Source organism: Dreissena polymorpha, chromosome 6 (assembly GCF_020536995.1).
Source record: "Dreissena polymorpha isolate Duluth1 chromosome 6, UMN_Dpol_1.0, whole genome shotgun sequence".
NCBI classification, from domain to species: Eukaryota; Metazoa; Mollusca; class Bivalvia; order Myida; family Dreissenidae; genus Dreissena; species Dreissena polymorpha.
Genome location: NC_068360.1, coordinates 62,631,959 through 62,654,087, shown reverse-complemented (window position 1 = coordinate 62,654,087; position 22,129 = coordinate 62,631,959). Strand labels below are relative to the sequence as shown.

The 22,129-nt window shown below is 34.9% G+C and overlaps 3 protein-coding genes across 5 annotated transcripts; all 3 read right to left on the bottom strand.

Annotated features, from left to right (window-relative positions):
- Positions 1-2,572: 2,572 nt before the first annotated feature.
- On the bottom strand, positions 2,573-14,986 carry LOC127834772 (uncharacterized). Of its 3 annotated transcripts, none has more exons than XM_052360803.1 (3): positions 14,762-14,986; positions 13,902-14,090; positions 2,573-2,899 (listed from the first exon to the last, which is right to left on the bottom strand). In XM_052360803.1, exons 1-3 carry the CDS (start codon positions 14,946-14,948, stop codon positions 2,664-2,666), a joined length of 612 nt encoding a protein of 203 aa, XP_052216763.1. In that variant the 5' UTR covers positions 14,949-14,986; the 3' UTR covers positions 2,573-2,663. The 3 variants fall into 3 exon arrangements, with proteins under 3 accessions (XP_052216763.1, XP_052216762.1, XP_052216761.1); XM_052360802.1 differs by lacking the exon at positions 13,902-14,090 and adding an exon at positions 3,263-3,451; XM_052360801.1 differs by lacking the exons at positions 13,902-14,090; positions 14,762-14,986 and adding exons at positions 3,263-3,451; positions 4,087-4,311.
- Positions 4,325-10,406, bottom strand: LOC127834774 (uncharacterized). The gene is made up of 5 exons (XM_052360805.1): positions 10,366-10,406; positions 6,894-6,990; positions 6,086-6,115; positions 5,087-5,250; positions 4,325-4,708 (listed from the first exon to the last, which is right to left on the bottom strand). Exons 1-5 carry the CDS (start codon positions 10,390-10,392, stop codon positions 4,562-4,564), a joined length of 465 nt encoding a protein of 154 aa, XP_052216765.1. The 5' UTR covers positions 10,393-10,406; the 3' UTR covers positions 4,325-4,561.
- Positions 14,987-15,042: 56 nt separating the features above from the next.
- On the bottom strand, positions 15,043-21,079 carry LOC127834773 (uncharacterized). The gene is made up of 5 exons (XM_052360804.1): positions 21,039-21,079; positions 17,567-17,663; positions 16,759-16,788; positions 15,762-15,925; positions 15,043-15,383 (listed from the first exon to the last, which is right to left on the bottom strand). The coding sequence occupies exons 1-5, from the start codon at positions 21,063-21,065 to the stop codon at positions 15,237-15,239; spliced, it is 465 nt and encodes a 154-aa protein (XP_052216764.1). The 5' UTR covers positions 21,066-21,079; the 3' UTR covers positions 15,043-15,236.
- Positions 21,080-22,129: the final 1,050 nt, after the last annotated feature.

Here is a 22,129-nt window from a genome sequence, read left to right as displayed (position 1 = left end):
CATATGATGTATGACGCCTGAATAATTGGAAATGAGGCTACAATCTTTGGTTTCTGTGTATGTAGACTTAAAACATGTATAATGTTAGGTTTGTATACATAATTTCCATGTGTATAAGATTTAATATGCCCTTCAGTTTGTTACTATATTAAAGAGACAAATGGGTTCGTAGAGCCTTATATGCATGCTAATGGCATTATGTATAGCTTACCGGTACCAAACTTGTTAACCTCGTCAAACCGGAATGGCTTCCTTTCAACGCCCAAAACAGTCAGTTTATATAAAACGCAAATAGTCTTAGCCAGAGGAGGTAATCACGTGATAGTCAAGATGGCGACGTCCATGTAGAAACAGCTATTTTGGCCGTTTATACCCTATATTACTTTTGTTTAATTTTTAAATAGCACTCACTTTCCAGCCATAACAGTAAACATGCGATCAGCGTTTGTTTTCGTATTGAAATTCGCTTTATATCCCGACTTTACTTGCCGCTAATTGTTTTAGTGAAGCTTTAATTATGTCATCCCGCTAAGAAATTTTACAGCGAGTAAAGTCGAGATAAAGAGCGAATATCAACACGAAATAAACCATTGTAACTTTCTTGCTGATATGGCGGGAAAGTGACTGGCAATTAAGCAATAAATACAAGTAGTAAAAGGTATGTAACGGCGAAAAATACTTGCATTGGCATGAACGTCGCCATCTTGATTACCACGTGATTACTCCATGTCTTAGCATGAACACTGATATGAATTTCTCTGTAATTAATCCTTTTACCATAAACAATCGCGATGGTTTAATTTTATCCAGTTTACGCAGTGTTTTCGCCAAGTCATAACAAGTTTTACCCCGTGACAAGGACTTGCGTCTTTCTACGACCAAAAGAAGTCGGAAAACTAAGTCGTTCTAAGAACGTTAATGTGTTTTCTCTCTGAGAAATCCAGATACCGTAAACCGTCGCGCCAATGTCTTGCTTTCTGTTAACTCCACATGTACCCGGCGTCCTACGCGTTTTCACTTCGTTTATACTGCGAACTCTCAGCATGCACGCAGCGATCATCGGCAATGTCATTGTGTCTCTTGGCGTGTCTTCTTTGACCATACTGCGACTTTAAGCTTGCAATTAGACTGCGCGACGATCAAAAGCGTGACAGCGTCGAAATAAAATAATGGTCGCCGGTGAGTCTCCGGGCGTCTATGAACAAATACTTTTCGTTTCCAATCCGACTCCAGTATTTATCACTTTCTTTGCACTTATATCGCACTGCTTCTGTGTTTATGGCAACATAGGAGCGATCTGATGGCGGTCTGGCCAGGACGACGTTAGTACATCGACCACGGCTTTTATACCCAAGACTTGCGTTCTTACTGCGTTCGTCCGGCGAGCCATGTGAGAACGCAAGAAGACATCGCCAATACGCCAAGAACGTCAAAGATGGCGGCCTTACGGTGACTACTTTGGAGATATTCAAAGTAAAATCCGAAGATCTGCGTTCGTACGGTGTGATGGCTTAATTATGTTTGATGGCGCAATCAAAGAAGAAACAACGCAGAGCTAACACCAAGGTCGCAGCAGTTTCGAAACAGACACGTTAAGACCGTAGTTTGGTCACCTTGACGACGCCGATTGTTGATTTTTAAGAGTAATTTTCTGAGCCCCTCCACAAAAGTTGCTTCACTCCTGAACTGTTTTCATGTTTTGCCTCGATTGGGCTATCTTAACGTGTGGTACTGGTCGTAGACTGTGGTCATGACCCTGAGTTTCTATCAAGAGTTTGTTTCGGAGCCCTTAACGCTCTCCACGCTTATGGCATTCAGAATAAGACATAACGCTACACTTCTAAATTAATGAAAATAAAATGAAGTCTTTACAACTTGAAGCGAACAAATTATTATAATAATTTCTGATGAAGAAAATATTTTTTATAAACGCAGTGCGTACGCAGTATGATCGTAGTGACGTTGCAGTGCAAATCTCAAGGTCGCAGTAGAGTCGAAGAGAAAAATCAAAGAATGTTTTTAGTAAGCCGTGACGTCGCCGATAATTTCCGCGTAAACGTCCATACTACAACTATCGACGATTTCCAAAAACTGACTGTAATGGTCGTTTTGAGAACGCCAGTCCGGTGAACGGGGGTATGTCCAACTCATTATCCGACAGATAGGCACGCTTGGCTTTCTTTACGTTTGGACGCCGATTTCGTTTGGTTACACTACGACCCAGCTACGTCGTTGACACATTGCGATAGCAATAAACATGAAACTGACTCTAAATCCACACATCATTTGTCGCCGAGGAGCGGTAAATTTGAAACGCCACGATAGAACGAAGCGGTGTGATTGGTGAATATCGTATGAAACACATCTGTGACATCAATATGTAAATTATTGCCATAATGATTAAGAAAATAAATTATTCAAAGTCAATGTGTGCTACAGATTAATTAAAATAAGTAATCATCGCAAATTCAATAAACACAGCATTTAATAAATAAATAAATCAGCATTCGATCAATCCATATAGCATTGAAATATTCATGAAATAATTATTGGCATTCTAATGCTTGGAGCATGATCTGCTTTTTAAATGGCCAAATATTCTTACTGAGAATCAGGTTAGATTCTGCATTGTACATATTCAACACACAAATAATGTCGACAATTTAAGGTTTTTTGCAAATGGCGCGCATCATATCGGTGTTGGTGTGCGCGGTTTTGTTCCCCTCAGAGGCATCCTGGCACCATTTTGACGTACACATTGTCGTGCAGCTTGAATTTCCTGGAGCCATGGCTGGCAACACCGACTTCTGGTAGCGGGTAGAATCGTTGTCATGGAAACATGACTTAAATATGTCACACAGGGTGTCACAGCCGAACTTGGTGAAGCTACAGTTGCACTCTGGCAAGGAAATAATACGATTTTCAAGCAAATAAAATTTGTTATTATCAATCAGAAAGTGTATGGATCTGTTCTAATCATACAGAGCATTAGTAGACTCTATACAGTAAGTAAACGTACATTGTGAATTAAGTGTATGTATTCATCTTTCTAGGATGATGATTAAAGCAAAGTCTATAGTCTAAATTAAGGTAAATTGTTCTGGTGTTAATGACGCCAGACAGGTGAGGTTTCCTCAGCTCGTGTGATTATAGTTAGTGTTCTCCAAAAAGGACAGGTCGGTTTTCTTCTTTTATCCTCACAGCACAAGATCACACCAAACACTTTATTTTTATACGAATATCGGCGTTTGATTAAAATTACCTGGCCGTACATCCCAACAAGTCGGTAACTGGAACGCTTGTTGCTTAGCAACAGCGTTGTCTTTCAGCAGCACGCATGCAACGTCAAGGTTCTCCTGGCTCTTTATCAACTCCTCGCTGACATTGAAGGTGCAGGACCTGTTCATGCCACCGTCGCTCGTCATCGCAGTGGAACACCCATAGGAGCCGCCTAAACGTCCAAATTGCGTGGCGTTAAAGTTGATTATTACATATGCGCGAATATTGGTCTTATGCCTGCGCACAAGCGTTTTATGGTTTGGAGCTACCATGTCCGCTATAAGTGACGCATTGTTTCGTGGTCTCGTTAGCGAACAGATAAACTTTCGAACAGACTGCGAGAATGCGCAAGCTGGTCTGGAGCTAAGCTGGTTGCAAATGGCAAAAAAATGTTGCGTTACGCTGCTCATATTTTGTTAAGGTTTTAATCTGGGCAAACATTAAAAAAAAAGGTTGATCAAACCTTGAAAATGAACCGTTTCCCATTGACAACTCACTTTAAAAAATACAAAGACAAACGTTTGAAAGCTATAACTTGCTTACTACATTAAGAAATAACGTTGTGTGTATTTTATATTATGTTGGTTCTGTGCGGTTACCTGGTGTTAATATGAGCACTTTTTACGACCGAATAACACATGACATTTTGCAAATTTGCAACAATAGTTATAATCTAGATTATATGGCTCAACTTATCAAAGTATATACCGTTAGAAGGAATTATAGCTTATTTCATTTTACAGTATTTGCCCAGTGTTTTTCAATGAAGGACTTGTCTGAAGACCAGGTTGATACTATTACACATACCTTCACCGAGGTGGAGGCTGCCCCCGGAATACAGCGCTATGGTGTACTCGTGACATGCTGACGTCACGCTGCAGGTGAAATTGAACTGTGACGTCATATTTTGATTGACGACAATGTACACTTGACTGATGGTTGTTGTAACTGGGGAATCTGTGTTTAAATAACAGCATATATGAAACATGCACATTGAAATCACTTGTTCACAAATAGTGGGTTTCAAGTAAGCTAAGAAATACAGTCAGAGGATCGAAGCAAAGCAAATGTAAAACAATGTGTTTATTGTGTAAATCCGCAGTGGGATAGTCATTACAGCATTTATTTTGTAGTGTAATCGTTTCATTTTTCGCACAACACATTAAGTACGGGCGTTGAATATTTTTCCAAACGTCACGGCATGCATATGGTTGTTTCGGGTTACAAAGTATCTTGGCTTGTAAAATATAATACAGAAGATATATTTAATATTTGTTTCATCTCAACCTGGTGAAATATTCATTTTGCTGGCGTAGACCATTTCACCGCCCCCTGTCTTAATATAGACTGATAGACTTCCAGTGTAAGAGCACTTCATTAATGAACCCTCGCAAATGATAACATTGTCGCTAGGAAACGAACACGTGACCTGTAGTAGAAGAAACCAATTGGTTACAGACCGCGCTCATTTTTTAAGTTGCGTGGAACAGTGTTAGAGTAGACAGTATACAACACGGTTAGTGACCTCTTTGCTATCATGATGATTACTGAAAGTTCTTTCTTGTTGCTTAATTTTTAAAAGATGTGTTCAATTATTGTTATCATAGTCACGTGCTGGCCACTAGTGGTTTATATATGATACACTTTAGCCTCATTCTGAATATGTGAATTCCAACACTCAGTTAAAAAACAGTATAAACATTTTATAAATTGTGGATTAAAACTACTGAAAGAGTCGTTAGATAAGTTCATACGAACAATATACACGTATACCGGCAAATACCGATCCATAAATAAAAGCTCGTACTCCTGTCAACGGAATATCGTTCACGGCTATGGAGGTGTTGGTGACGTCAACACCTGACGTCTGCAGGGTTGCCCGGATTTTAGGATCGACGTTACTGGCGTTGCCATAGTCACAACGGACGCTAATTCGTGATGTCATGGTACTTTCTTCCACACTACATATCTCTTGATACGAAACAGGTTTAAAGTAAACATGATTCTCATTATGTAGCCATCATTGCATTGTAGAGTTGCGGAAATGTATAATGCGTCAGACTTAAATGATTCTAGATGGGCTGAATATTGATGACGTTTTGAATGAAACCAGATCCAAAAGTAAAAGAAAAATGATACACTTTTAGATAAATATTATATATATATTACATAGAAAGTTCTGATGGGTTATAGGAAGCTCTGATTGTATGTAGAAAAACCTGATGGGATATAGAACGCTCTGATGGAATATAGAAAATTGTGATAGGATATATAAAGCTCTGATGGGATACAGAAAGCTTTGATGGGTATATAGAACGTTCTGATGGTTTAAAAAAAGCTCTGATGGTATTAAGAACGCTTTGCTAAATAAAGTTCTGTTGTGATATATAAAGTTCTGATGGAATATAGAAAGCTGTGATGGGATTAAGACAGCCGGACTTGGTAATGTGATGCTCCAGAAATAACATCAGTCCGATTCCCTAACGGAACTCGCCGCCCCAACCATTAGAACATATTTAGAATAGCAATGCAAGTGTAGCATTACACTTAACATTTGAATCTGCAAAATGACAACACATGTTAGTATTTGTTTTAGTAGAGTTGCATGTTATACAGCAAACATACTGTAGCATTATATGTATATTAAGTATATCATATTATTGTGCATCAATTACATGTATTCAAAATTACCCTATATTTATTTATGAGCCAATTTGTATTGATCTGTACATTTTGTAAAGAAAGTAAATTAGCCTGTGGTGCAGCCACATTTTACATACATAAGACGCTTGAAAGCTATACGCACCTTGATACGACTGACTTGACGGTGGATCATCTGTACATTTTTCGGAAAAAGAAGACGTGTAAGAATTATACTTTTAATAATAGAATGAAAACAACATACATATTAATTTCACAAATCTCGGCTCAAATCGATCAGAAAGAACAAAGCGTCTAATCACCAAATCTGCTATTAGGCCAATATAAACTATCAACGTTTATTAATATGGCTCCTTATTCGTAAGCAATTTTAAGACTTGATTTTAAACTGTAGAATAAAAAATAATATAGACCGATAATTAATAAAACATACATTTTAAAGCGTAAGTTCACAAACAAGATTCATAAATGATGTTAACTATGTGTATAACAAATTACTTTTTTATAAGGAGAAATGGGGGAAACCAAGTGCGATTTATCACATCTGTCTTGTTTAGTGCTCTCAGAACAATAACATCGCATGCTTAAATTATAATTTTACTACACGACAGTCTCGCTTTCGATCATGTGCATGCGTATAGCGGTACTAATGCATTTCATTCATAAAGATACTGATTTTTCTGCGCCAACTAAAAGTGCCGCGGCACCCGGTTACAATTTTTTATAAATATAAAATGACTATTTTATTGAGAGTTTACAAAAAAAAGATATATGTATATGTTAGGTTTTTATTTAGTAAATACTTAATAATATTGTAATTAATGAAAATACAATACCGTGTAAACCTTTTATATGCTCCTTTAATTCTAAAAAAAAAGATTGTGGACGCGGACCATTTATGTATATACCTTGCTATTTATTCACATTAAAAGGCAAATCTGTCTTGCACTTACCACAGTCTTTCTTGGACTGCGTGACCGCTACTGGAATTATGATCACCAAGGCAACTACCACAGCAACGGCACCTCCGATCATGCGCTGTCGTGAATTCTGGGAGAGCACGATTGAAAAGATGTGCACATATTGATTTTTATATAGGTACGATGTAGTGCATTTACTTATAATACTATCACACCGTAGCCGATCAGAACTGCATTCTGAAGCTACTTAGAAGAGACTTTTTTGACACGAAAAATATCATTGAAGCGGATAGTGTGGTCCCTGATAAGCCTGTGTGGACTGCACAGGCTAATCTGGGACGACACTTTACGTACATGCATTTAACCTCCATTTCACAGAGCGAGGCTCATACACTCTCTTTTAAGAGATCATCTATTAACTCTAAGTGAAGTCATTGTAGTTTAAATCTACCCTTACTAAAATGCTAAACTGACTGGATTTTAAACATTAATTACTTAACATGGTTAAATAAACGGTATCCACGTGACCTGGCGCAGCCAATAAAAAAGGTTATATTGTACGAGTTAAGCTTTGATAATATTGGTTATAATTATAATGTGCGTATAAAACTAATAATGGTTATAAGGGCGATTCCAATATGAATGCACGTGATGATGAGCACTTTTTGTAGTAATTACTTATTTAAGACAGAGAAACAAAAACACGTCAACAGATTGAATACCTTTATTTAACCGCACGACATGGTATAAGTTATCGATTTTCACGGTAGATATTATTAGATATGTTGTAACGTCTATATGAAATCAACATTTAAAGTCAGACCTTTATTTACCATTGTTTATCAAACAATAAACAAAGCTTTGCAGTTTTGTGCTTATGAATTAAACTAAGCGGGCACAAGTATGCAATTAGTCGGAATGATTTATAAGCCACGCGTAAGAAGAGTTTTTTATCTTTCAATAAATAACGATGAATGTGTTAATTATTTTGAGCCAAAAATGAACCATCTTTGTACTATTCTATAGTAGCTATTATTATAAGTATATCTACTACTGATATTTAATTTAGTATTTTATACCACCAAATCATACTTAAAAGGCACCATTCCTATCGAGAATTATCATAGAAGCCAAACATTACTTGAAACTTGCTAAAAAAATTGATGAATTGATTTTTATAAAAAAAATAAGTTTCTTACAGCATTTTTATTTATATCACCCAATTTTAGATTATTAATCATTTAATTCATGCTGCATACTAGTATCAATCACTCTTATTTTTTATCAATTTTATGCACATATATATGTTTTGTACAACGCCATTGAATATCATTTTATAAATAGGCGTTTCATCAAATTAGCAAGTTTCAAGTTTCAAACATTACAAACATAAGAAAGAGAAACTGCATAAGATATGCAAAACTGAAAATATTAATCTAAACGTGATTGGAACCGTCGACGTATGAGCCAAGAAATTTTTCCTTAACCACTTTGCCTTGTTTGTACTTAGCTGCAGATAATACTTCATGCAATGTATCCATGTGATTGTACGTTAAAACAACGGCATCATTGTGTAAAGTGTTTTATGGTGGGGTTTTTTTTGTTTTATTTATTGACGAATGCTTATAACATACATTATAAACGGTATCTAGAGTTGATTACTCTTTGTGAAGTGTTATTTTTGTTACTAAAAGTTGACAACACTTTCGTTTTCATAATCTTTGAAGATTCGGAAAATGTACAATTCGTAAATCTTTGAACCGTTCCCCTGAATGAAATCACATGCTCCTGTCAACGGAATATCGTCCACGACTATGGCAGTCTTAGTTACGTGAACACCTTACGTCTGCATGGTTACCCGGATGTTGGGGTCGACGTCACTGGCGTTGCCATAGTCACATCGGACGCTCGGTGGTGACTTCATTGTTTTCTTCCACCAAGCATATCTTGTGATAGGACAATGTTTTTGTTTGCGAAAACATAATATTATCATTATGTAGCCATCAATGCATTCCATAGGGGTGTGGAGTGGCGGACATGTATCGGACTTCAGAGTGAGAGTGATTCTAGACAGTCGTAAATCTGACAATTTGAATGACCTGAGGTCCACAAGTAAAACAAAACTGATCCAATTAAATATAAATATGATCACATGACAATTGTGTCTTATATCATCCCGCTCTGATGATTAATAGCAAGCTCGGATGGGATATGGAAAGCTCTGATGGGATATGGAAAGCTCTGATGGGATGTGGGAAGCTCTGATTTGATATGGGAAGCTCTGCTGGTTTTATAAAAAGTTCTGATGTGATATAAAAAGCTCTGGTAAGATATAGAAACCTCTGACATGTTACAGAAAGCTCTGATAGGATATAGAAAGTTCTGATTGAATGAAGAGTGGATTTAGAAAGCTGGTCTTGGTAATAGGATACTCCAGAAATAAAATCAGCCCGTAAACCCTTACCAACTTGCCGATCCCAGTCCTGGAAAAAAATTACAAGAGAATTAAAGGTTCGCGGTTTGTTTTAAAGCATTATACTTAAGACTTAAATCTTTAAAATAACAGCAAATATACAATATTATCATTTTTTATCAAGTCAATTATTTTATTGTGTTGAAATTAAATGTATTCTATTTAATCTAAAGAACGTTGATTAGCCTCTGGTTCAACCAAACTTAATGTACATTAGACGTTTGAAAGTTATACGCACGTTGTTAAGATTGAATTGACGGAGGATCATCTGTAAATAAAGTAATGGAGAAAGATATGACGCATAAGAATAATACTCGTAAAAATAGAATTTGAACAGCATAAAGATAAATGTTACTAATCAAGGCTTAAAACCAAAAGGAAACAAAACCACATAATCGAGTATTAGAGCCATTAAAATATAAACTATATTAGCTTTACTTTTATTTGGGCCCTAATTTGTAAGCAATTTTTAGACTTAATTATACAAAACGTACACGATAAAGACTTACAATCAATAAAACATACGTACATGTATTTAAAAGCTTTCAAAAACTAACTGGATACATACATTATATTAACGTTTTGTATGAAAATAAATCTGTGTTATTTGTATAAGGAACCACTAGAAAAGAGCGCGATTGAAACATATGTGGATAGTGATTTCATAGAGAAGCGGATAAGTGGATTTTTATTATGATACTATCGAACCACAGTCAGAATTCCGTCCAAACGCTGCTTTCGAGGTCTTTTTATTTGGACGTGATGCATAGCCGATGAAAAGTGTGTTTTTAAGAAACTCTGTACGTTCTTCGCTGTTTCAGAGATCTAACTCTTTGGTTCTGTAATACGTCTTTGTTTAGCCTTTATTGAATTTTCTATTCAAATCCAATGATTTTATGCACTGATAATGATAGAACAATATGCCCGATCGGCGAAAAAAAAACTGAAGATACTTCGAAATTCCATTCCTTTTAATATAAATTTGTAGTTAAAAACTAACGTTTTCTCTCTATACAGTGTCACTTTACTTACCCAATTTCTGGGGTCGCAACTCTTCATCTATGGTGTTGCCTGAAAGTTAAAAACGGACAATGTCATAAACAAAATGTTAAAGTGAGATTATAGTAGGCCTAAAATTTACTGAAAACTGACATCTGATGGCATTTTTAGGCATGGCTTCCTTTAATGTTATAATGATTGAAAATACTTTTTTTTAAATTCTGGAGGAGATGTCACCTTCTGGGATGCTTGACCACCTTGTAATTAGGTCAAAAGGTCAATGAGTGCATTTTGCTTTAAAAATTGAGATAACATTGCCAAAATTGTGAAATATCAGACATTATTACTGAGTTTACTCCTGAACTGACTTATATATGATACTTGAAGGGTTATCTCATTTTTTAACTAATTTTGGCTTTTCATAAGTAGGTCAAGGGTCATCAAGTGCACTTTTATAACCCGTATAGAACGTAAATTGCAATGTATGTTGAAACCAACAAGAAGATCCATGTATTATATATTTGTAAGTAACTTTTCAATGAGAGATTGTACTTTGATGATGAAAAGAGTATTTCTCTGTTGTATCTTAAGTGAATGTTCCTAACTTTGCAAATTACGTTAACTTAATTAAAAGAAAGCAATGTTCATGTTCAGACTTTTAATACTTATTGTGTTTTATAATATAACAACTTTTTATAATAAGAACCAAAAATATGTCTGCATTATCGTATCAATACAATTACGAGACTTTAAACAATCAAAGTATAGTTACAAGTAAACATGTGTGATCTACGTCACAGTCTAAATATACATATTGTTTAATATGCATATCATGCTAAATACTATTTTAAATACAAGATTTCAGCTCAAATAGTATACACTAATGAAGTTCTTAGTACTGTACGTTCTATAATGTCATATTTATGCAAGATAAGTTATTTCTATTTCACCAAATTAGTAATAATAGTAATAGATATGAATAACGTAATACAGAAAAAAATTAACAAAAACAGTGATAAATTTAGTAATATATTTCAAAATCTTGAAGTACCATTTATAAAACAAAATAAATGTTCATCTGACTTCAATGCACTTTTATGACCTACTGTATCATTTTGCTGAAGATAATGTCGGTCTTATGTGATAATTAATTTAACATACGTTACATAAATTCACAGTTTTGTTCAAAAACACGAATTACTATGGCAGTATATGTATCTCCTTATATTTTATCGTTTACAATAATAGGGTTTAAACAGCCATTCGATTCACATGCGCATTCAAACAAGCATCCTTGGTCAGATCGATAGCACTTACATCGTGCTGTTCTAAGCTTGGTTTAAAAGCCACATGGTACTAACTGGACACAGGCTGCAGGGACATTTGGTTTCCTCATCCATACCGGTTTCGACGAATGTTCTGCAAGTTTCCATGCGCCAGTATCAAGAGGATCATCAGGCTGACAATCCTTATCTGTGGCATTTAGCCATATCTTTGCCTGATAATTTGCCCTTTTAATGTGAAAGTCAAACGCATCATTTGTAGGGGGTAACAAATCCAAACTCTTCCTGGCTTTCCAAAATAACCGATAACTACATGTGTCAATGTTTGGTGGGTGGTCCTGACAGCAGCCATACAGCACACACAGAAATTTAGAAACTGCTAGAGCATCACCATCTCTACCAACACCCTCCAATGTATCAGGTTGTGCGATATATTTCACGCAGGCGGTTTTCTTACTTATTCCATTTAGAGCAAACGTGGTGTTGCATCCTGTCAATGTGTGAAACTCCAAAATGTTCCTTTGGCATTGTCACCTAGGTGTTCAGATATTGTGTGCACAGGATTTCGTTAAGTTTTTTAAAGTTTCATCAATAAACATTTAACAACTGTAAAATGTTTAGAGAGCATTTAGCAGAAAATCACGTGTACACACATAATCAACAACACCATTTTACTCCAATGATATGACCAAAAACTGTTGTTGATGTACTCAGTGTTTCACCAATTAATATACGATCTGTTTGTGGCAATTCAACAAACGTAGAGCATGTGTCTCGTTCATATAAATACTAACTCTTTATATACCGTATGCACCTTAACACACCCATTGAACGATATTATTAGATTATACGACGAACTTAGGTATGACGGAATGGTTCTCCAGTTTTCATTTCAAACTATGTAATTGTATATAATGAGTGATCGATTGAAATGTATCAATAACTTCCTTGTACGGTTAAATAACTGCACGGAATGAAAAGGGTATTTGCAATACCAATGGAATGATGCAACACATACATAATGTATTGTCGGTAGGTTACACGTACAAATACTCGACTGAGACGGTAAGGATAGATAAAGAATTCTTCATAAAATAGTCTTCACGTGATGTATGAATATGCACTTCGTGTTCATTACATTAAACGCGTTCCGAAAATGCTTTCCTTTATATCTCCAGAGACTAGCCAAGTGTTTTCCATTTCAAATTCATTTTACGCGGGTCCTGTAGTATATTTTTTAAAATTTAACAAGCATATATGTTACAATTGAATAGAAATTTTCGACTGAAACGTTTCAACGAGTTAACTGTTTTAAAATGGTTTTTAACATGCAAACAAAGATGCAGTTGAATTCAACACATGGGTTGTCATTTTAAACAAAGCATGCCTGTAAAACTTTATGTTTCTTCTCTTCTTAAATAATATATTAACATTCATACAGTCGCTGAACAAAAGCGAGTTCTCTGGAAGAGTTGTTCACTTAAAAAGTGCGATTCGAATGGGACAATATGTTTTATTTATAAGAATCAGCTACAGAGTCATCGCGACAGGTTTGTGTTATAAACATGGGTAAAAAATAGATTAACGCAAGCTTGATGATTTAATAGTATAAGCACGAACAGATAAGTCGTTTGTTGAACTTTTATTTCACATGTCGTATATAGAAAATTCAAATGAGCAAGGAAAAGCAAACATTCAGATATACTCATGTACTAATATTAAAGATGAAAATTGGAGTTATCTCGCTTTCATAATTCCGAATCCGTGAGTTACCTATCCTCTCCTGAATACATATGATGTATGACGCCTGAATAATTGGAAATGAGGCTACAATCTTTGGTTTCTGTGTATGTAGACTTAAAACATGTATAATGTTAGGTTTGTATACATAATTTCCATGTGTATAAGATTTAATATGCCCTTCAGTTTGTTACTATATTAAAGAGACAAGCAAATAAAATTTGTTATTATCAATCAGAAAGTGTATGGATCTGTTCTAATCATACAGAGCATTAGTAGACTCTATACAGTAAGTAAACGTACATTGTGAATTAAGTGTATGTATTCATCTTTCTAGGATGATGATTAAAGCAAAGTCTATAGTCTAAATTAAGGTAAATTGTTCTGGTGTTAATGACGCCAGACAGGTGAGGTTTCCTCAGCTCGTGTGATTATAGTTAGTGTTCTCCAAAAAGGACAGGTCGGTTTTCTTCTTTTATCCTCACAGCACAAGATCACACCAAACACTTTATTTTTATACGAATATCGGCGTTTGATTAAAATTACCTGGCCGTACATCCCAACAAGTCGGTAACTGGAACGCTTGTTGCTTAGCAACAGCGTTGTCTTTCAGCAGCACGCATGCAACGTCAAGGTTCTCCTGGCTCTTTATCAACTCCTCGCTGACATTGAAGGTGCAGGACCTGTTCATGCCACCGTCGCTCGTCATCGCAGTGGAACACCCATAGGAGCCGCCTAAACGTCCAAATTGCGTGGCGTTAAAGTTGATTATTACATATGCGCGAATATTGGTCTTATGCCTGCGCACAAGCGTTTTATGGTTTGGAGCTACCATGTCCGCTATAAGTGACGCATTGTTTCGTGGTCTCGTTAGCGAACAGATAAACTTTCGAACAGACTGCGAGAATGCGCAAGCTGGTCTGGAGCTAAGCTGGTTGCAAATGGCAAAAAAATGTTGCGTTACGCTGCTCATATTTTGTTAAGGTTTTAATCTGGGCAAACATTAAAAAAAAAGGTTGATCAAACCTTGAAAATGAACCGTTTCCCATTGACAACTCACTTTAAAAAATACAAAGACAAACGTTTGAAAGCTATAACTTGCTTACTACATTAAGAAATAACGTTGTGTGTATTTTATATTATGTTGGTTCTGTGCGGTTACCTGGTGTTAATATGAGCACTTTTTACGACCGAATAACACATGACATTTTGCAAATTTGCAACAATAGTTATAATCTAGATTATATGGCTCAACTTATCAAAGTATATACCGTTAGAAGGAATTATAGCTTATTTTTTTTTTATTTTTTACATTTTATATTTATTTATTTATATTTTACAGTATTTGCCCAGTGTTTTTCAATGAAGGACTTGTCTGAAGACCAGGTTGATACTATTACACATACCTTCACCGAGGTGGAGGCTGCCCCCGGAATACAGCGCTATGGTGTACTCGTGACATGCTGACGTCACGCTGCAGGTGAAATTGAACTGTGACGTCATATTTTGATTGACGACAATGTACACTTGACTGATGGTTGTTGTAACTGGGGAATCTGTGTTTAAATAACAGCATATATGAAACATGCACATTGAAATCACTTGTTCACAAATAGTGGGTTTCAAGTAAGCTAAGAAATACAGTCAGAGGATCGAAGCAAAGCAAATGTAAAACAATGTGTTTATTGTGTAAATCCGCAGTGGGATAGTCATTACAGCATTTATTTTGTAGTGTAATCGTTTCATTTTTCGCACAACACATTAAGTACGGGCGTTGAATATTTTTCCAAACGTCACGGCATGCATATGGTTGTTTCGGGTTACAAAGTATCTTGGCTTGTAAAATATAATACAGAAGATATATTTAATATTTGTTTCATCTCAACCTGGTGAAATATTCATTTTGCTGGCGTAGACCATTTCACCGCCCCCTGTCTTAATATAGACTGATAGACTTCCAGTGTAAGAGCACTTCATTAATGAACCCTCGCAAATGATAACATTGTCGCTAGGAAACGAACACGTGACCTGTAGTAGAAGAAACCAATTGGTTACAGACCGCGCTCATTTTTTAAGTTGCGTGGAACAGTGTTAGAGTAGACAGTATACAACACGGTTAGTGACCTCTTTGCTATCATGATGATTACTGAAAGTTCTTTCTTGTTGCTTAATTTTTAAAAGATGTGTTCAATTATTGTTATCATAGTCACGTGCTGGCCACTAGTGGTTTATATATGATACACTTTAGCCTCATTCTGAATATGTGAATTCCAACACTCAGTTAAAAAACAGTATAAACATTTTATAAATTGTGGATTAAAACTACTGAAAGAGTCGTTAGATAAGTTCATACGAACAATATACACGTATACCGGCAAATACCGATCCATAAATAAAAGCTCGTACTCCTGTCAACGGAATATCGTTCACGGCTATGGAGGTGTTGGTGACGTCAACACCTGACGTCTGCAGGGTTGCCCGGATTTTAGGATCGACGTTACTGGCGTTGCCATAGTCACAACGGACGCTAATTCGTGATGTCATGGTACTTTCTTCCACACTACATATCTCTTGATACGAAACAGGTTTAAAGTAAACATGATTCTCATTATGTAGCCATCATTGCATTGTAGAGTTGCGGAAATGTATAATGCGTCAGACTTAAATGATTCTAGATGGGCTGAATATTGATGACGTTTTGAATGAAACCAGATCCAAAAGTAAAAGAAAAATGATACACTTTTAGATAAATATTATATATATTACATAGAAAGTTCTGATGGGTTATAGGAAGCTCTGATTGTATGTAGAAAAACCTGATGGGATATAGAACGCTCTGATGGAATATAGAAAATTGTGATAGGATATATAAAGCTCTGATGGGATACAGAAAGCTTTGATGGGTATATAGAACGTTCTGATGGTTTAAAAAAAGCTCTGATGGTATTAAGAACGCTTTGCTAAATAAAGTTCTGTTGTGATATATAAAGTTCTGATGGAATATAGAAAGCTGTGATGGGATTAAGACAGCCGGACTTGGTAATGTGATGCTCCAGAAATAACATCAGTCCGATTCCCTAACGGAACTCGCCGCCCCAACCATTAGAACATATTTAGAATAGCAATGCAAGTGTAGCATTACACTTAACATTTGAATCTGCAAAATGACAACACATGTTAGTATTTGTTTTAGTAGAGTTGCATGTTATACAGCAAACATACTGTAGCATTATATGTATATTAAGTATATCATATTATTGTGCATCAATTACATGTATTCAAAATTACCCTATATTTATTTATGAGCCAATTTGTATTGATCTGTACATTTTGTAAAGAAAGTAAATTAGCCTGTGGTGCAGCCACATTTTACATACATAAGACGCTTGAAAGCTATACGCACCTTGATACGACTGACTTGACGGTGGATCATCTGTACATTTTTCGGAAAAAGAAGACGTGTAAGAATTATACTTTTAATAATAGAATGAAAACAACATACATATTAATTTCACAAATCTCGGCTCAAATCGATCAGAAAGAACAAAGCGTCTAATCACCAAATCTGCTATTAGGCCAATATAAACTATCAACGTTTATTAATATGGCTCCTTATTCGTAAGCAATTTTAAGACTTGATTTTAAACTGTAGAATAAAAAATAATATAGACCGATAATTAATAAAACATACATTTTAAAGCGTAAGTTCACAAACAAGATTCATAAATGATGTTAACTATGTGTATAACAAATTACTTTTTTATAAGGAGAAATGGGGGAAACCAAGTGCGATTTATCACATCTGTCTTGTTTAGTGCTCTCAGAACAATAACATCGCATGCTTAAATTATAATTTTACTACACGACAGTCTCGCTTTCGATCATGTGCATGCGTATAGCGGTACTAATGCATTTCATTCATAAAGATACTGATTTTTCTGCGCCAACTAAAAGTGCCGCGGCACCCGGTTACAATTTTTTATAAATATAAAATGACTATTTTATTGAGAGTTTACAAAAAAAAGATATATGTATATGTTAGGTTTTTATTTAGTAAATACTTAATAATATTGTAATTAATGAAAATACAATACCGTGTAAACCTTTTATATGCTCCTTTAATTCTAAAAAAAAAGATTGTGGACGCGGACCATTTATGTATATACCTTGCTATTTATTCACATTAAAAGGCAAATCTGTCTTGCACTTACCACAGTCTTTCTTGGACTGCGTGACCGCTACTGGAATTATGATCACCAAGGCAACTACCACAGCAACGGCACCTCCGATCATGCGCTGTCGTGAATTCTGGGAGAGCACGATTGAAAAGATGTGCACATATTGATTTTTATATAGGTACGATGTAGTGCATTTACTTATAATACTATCACACCGTAGCCGATCAGAACTGCATTCTGAAGCTACTTAGAAGAGACTTTTTTGACACGAAAAATATCATTGAAGCGGATAGTGTGGTCCCTGATAAGCCTGTGTGGACTGCACAGGCTAATCTGGGACGACACTTTACGTACATGCATTTAACCTCCATTTCACAGAGCGAGGCTCATACACTCTCTTTTAAGAGATCATCTATTAACTCTAAGTGAAGTCATTGTAGTTTAAATCTACCCTTACTAAAATGCTAAACTGACTGGATTTTAAACATTAATTACTTAACATGGTTAAATAAACGGTATCCACGTGACCTGGCGCAGCCAATAAAAAAAGGTTATATTGTACGAGTTAAGCTTTGATAATATTGGTTATAATTATAATGTGCGTATAAAACTAATAATGGTTATAAGGGCGATTCCAATATGAATGCACGTGATGATGAGCACTTTTTGTAGTAATTACTTATTTAAGACAGAGAAACAAAAACACGTCAACAGATTGAATACCTTTATTTAACCGCACGACATGGTATAAGTTATCGATTTTCACGGTAGATATTATTAGATATGTTGTAACGTCTATATGAAATCAACATTTAAAGTCAGACCTTTATTTACCATTGTTTATCAAACAATAAACAAAGCTTTGCAGTTTTGTGCTTATGAATTAAACTAAGCGGGCACAAGTATGCAATTAGTCGGAATGATTTATAAGCCACGCGTAAGAAGAGTTTTTTATCTTTCAATAAATAACGATGAATGTGTTAATTATTTTGAGCCAAAAATGAACCATCTTTGTACTATTCTATAGTAGCTATTATTATAAGTATATCTACTACTGATATTTAATTTAGTATTTTATACCACCAAATCATACTTAAAAGGCACCATTCCTATCGAGAATTATCATAGAAGCCAAACATTACTTGAAACTTGCTAAAAAAATTGATGAATTGATTTTTATAAAAAAAATAAGTTTCTTACAGCATTTTTATTTATATCACCCAATTTTAGATTATTAATCATTTAATTCATGCTGCATACTAGTATCAATCACTCTTATTTTTTATCAATTTTATGCACATATATATGTTTTGTACAACGCCATTGAATATCATTTTATAAATAGGCGTTTCATCAAATTAGCAAGTTTCAAGTTTCAAACATTACAAACATAAGAAAGAGAAACTGCATAAGATATGCAAAACTGAAAATATTAATCTAAACGTGATTGGAACCGTCGACGTATGAGCCAAGAAATTTTTCCTTAACCACTTTGCCTTGTTTGTACTTAGCTGCAGATAATACTTCATGCAATGTATCCATGTGATTGTACGTTAAAACAACGGCATCATTGTGTAAAGTGTTTTATGGTGGGGTTTTTTTGTTTTATTTATTGACGAATGCTTATAACATACATTATAAACGGTATCTAGAGTTGATTACTCTTTGTGAAGTGTTATTTTTGTTACTAAAAGTTGACAACACTTTCGTTTTCATAATCTTTGAAGATTCGGAAAATGTACAATTCGTAAATCTTTGAACCGTTCCCCTGAATGAAATCACATGCTCCTGTCAACGGAATATCGTCCACGACTATGGCAGTCTTAGTTACGTGAACACCTTACGTCTGCATGGTTACCCGGATGTTGGGGTCGACGTCACTGGCGTTGCCATAGTCACATCGGACGCTCGGTGGTGACTTCATTGTTTTCTTCCACCAAGCATATCTTGTGATAGGACAATGTTTTTGTTTGCGAAAACATAATATTATCATTATGTAGCCATCAATGCATTCCATAGGGGTGTGGAGTGGCGGACATGTATCGGACTTCAGAGTGAGAGTGATTCTAGACAGTCGTAAATCTGACAATTTGAATGACCTGAGGTCCACAAGTAAAACAAAACTGATCCAATTAAATATAAATATGATCACATGACAATTGTGTCTTATATCATCCCGCTCTGATGATTAATAGCAAGCTCGGATGGGATATGGAAAGCTCTGATGGGATATGGAAAGCTCTGATGGGATGTGGGAAGCTCTGATTTGATATGGGAAGCTCTGCTGGTTTTATAAAAAGTTCTGATGTGATATAAAAAGCTCTGGTAAGATATAGAAACCTCTGACATGTTACAGAAAGCTCTGATAGGATATAGAAAGTTCTGATTGAATGAAGAGTGGATTTAGAAAGCTGGTCTTGGTAATAGGATACTCCAGAAATAAAATCAGCCCGTAAACCCTTACCAACTTGCCGATCCCAGTCCTGGAAAAAAATTACAAGAGAATTAAAGGTTCGCGGTTTGTTTTAAAGCATTATACTTAAGACTTAAATCTTTAAAATAACAGCAAATATACAATATTATCATTTTTTATCAAGTCAATTATTTTATTGTGTTGAAATTAAATGTATTCTATTTAATCTAAAGAACGTTGATTAGCCTCTGGTTCAACCAAACTTAATGTACATTAGACGTTTGAAAGTTATACGCACGTTGTTAAGATTGAATTGACGGAGGATCATCTGTAAATAAAGTAATGGAGAAAGATATGACGCATAAGAATAATACTCGTAAAAATAGAATTTGAACAGCATAAAGATAAATGTTACTAATCAAGGCTTAAAACCAAAAGGAAACAAAACCACATAATCGAGTATTAGAGCCATTAAAATATAAACTATATTAGCTTTACTTTTATTTGGGCCCTAATTTGTAAGCAATTTTTAGACTTAATTATACAAAACGTACACGATAAAGACTTACAATCAATAAAACATACGTACATGTATTTAAAAGCTTTCAAAAACTAACTGGATACATACATTATATTAACGTTTTGTATGAAAATAAATCTGTGTTATTTGTATAAGGAACCACTAGAAAAGAGCGCGATTGAAACATATGTGGATAGTGATTTCATAGAGAAGCGGATAAGTGGATTTTTATTATGATACTATCGAACCACAGTCAGAATTCCGTCCAAACGCTGCTTTCGAGGTCTTTTTATTTGGACGTGATGCATAGCCGATGAAAAGTGTGTTTTTAAGAAACTCTGTACGTTCTTCGCTGTTTCAGAGATCTAACTCTTTGGTTCTGTAATACGTCTTTGTTTAGCCTTTATTGAATTTTCTATTCAAATCCAATGATTTTATGCACTGATAATGATAGAACAATATGCCCGATCGGCGAAAAAAAAACTGAAGATACTTCGAAATTCCATTCCTTTTAATATAAATTTGTAGTTAAAAACTAACGTTTTCTCTCTATACAGTGTCACTTTACTTACCCAATTTCTGGGGTCGCAACTCTTCATCTATGGTGTTGCCTGAAAGTTAAAAACGGACAATGTCATAAACAAAATGTTAAAGTGAGATTATAGTAGGCCTAAAATTTACTGAAAACTGACATCTGATGGCATTTTTAGGCATGGCTTCCTTTAATGTTATAATGATTGAAAATACTTTTTTTTAAATTCTGGAGGAGATGTCACCTTCTGGGATGCTTGACCACCTTGTAATTAGGTCAAAAGGTCAATGAGTGCATTTTGCTTTAAAAATTGAGATAACATTGCCAAAATTGTGAAATATCAGACATTATTACTGAGTTTACTCCTGAACTGACTTATATATGATACTTGAAGGGTTATCTCATTTTTTAACTAATTTTGGCTTTTCATAAGTAGGTCAAGGGTCATCAAGTGCACTTTTATAACCCGTATAGAACGTAAATTGCAATGTATGTTGAAACCAACAAGAAGATCCATGTATTATATATTTGTAAGTAACTTTTCAATGAGAGATTGTACTTTGATGATGAAAAGAGTATTTCTCTGTTGTATCTTAAGTGAATGTTCCTAACTTTGCAAATTACGTTAACTTAATTAAAAGAAAGCAATGTTCATGTTCAGACTTTTAATACTTATTGTGTTTTATAATATAACAACTTTTTATAATAAGAACCAAAAATATGTCTGCATTATCGTATCAATACAATTACGAGACTTTAAACAATCAAAGTATAGTTACAAGTAAACATGTGTGATCTACGTCACAGTCTAAATATACATATTGTTTAATATGCATATCATGCTAAATACTATTTTAAATACAAGATTTCAGCTCAAATAGTATACACTAATGAAGTTCTTAGTACTGTACGTTCTATAATGTCATATTTATGCAAGATAAGTTATTTCTATTTCACCAAATTAGTAATAATAGTAATAGATATGAATAACGTAATACAGAAAAAAATTAACAAAAACAGTGATAAATTTAGTAATATATTTCAAAATCTTGAAGTACCATTTATAAAACAAAATAAATGTTCATCTGACTTCAATGCACTTTTATGACCTACTGTATCATTTTGCTGAAG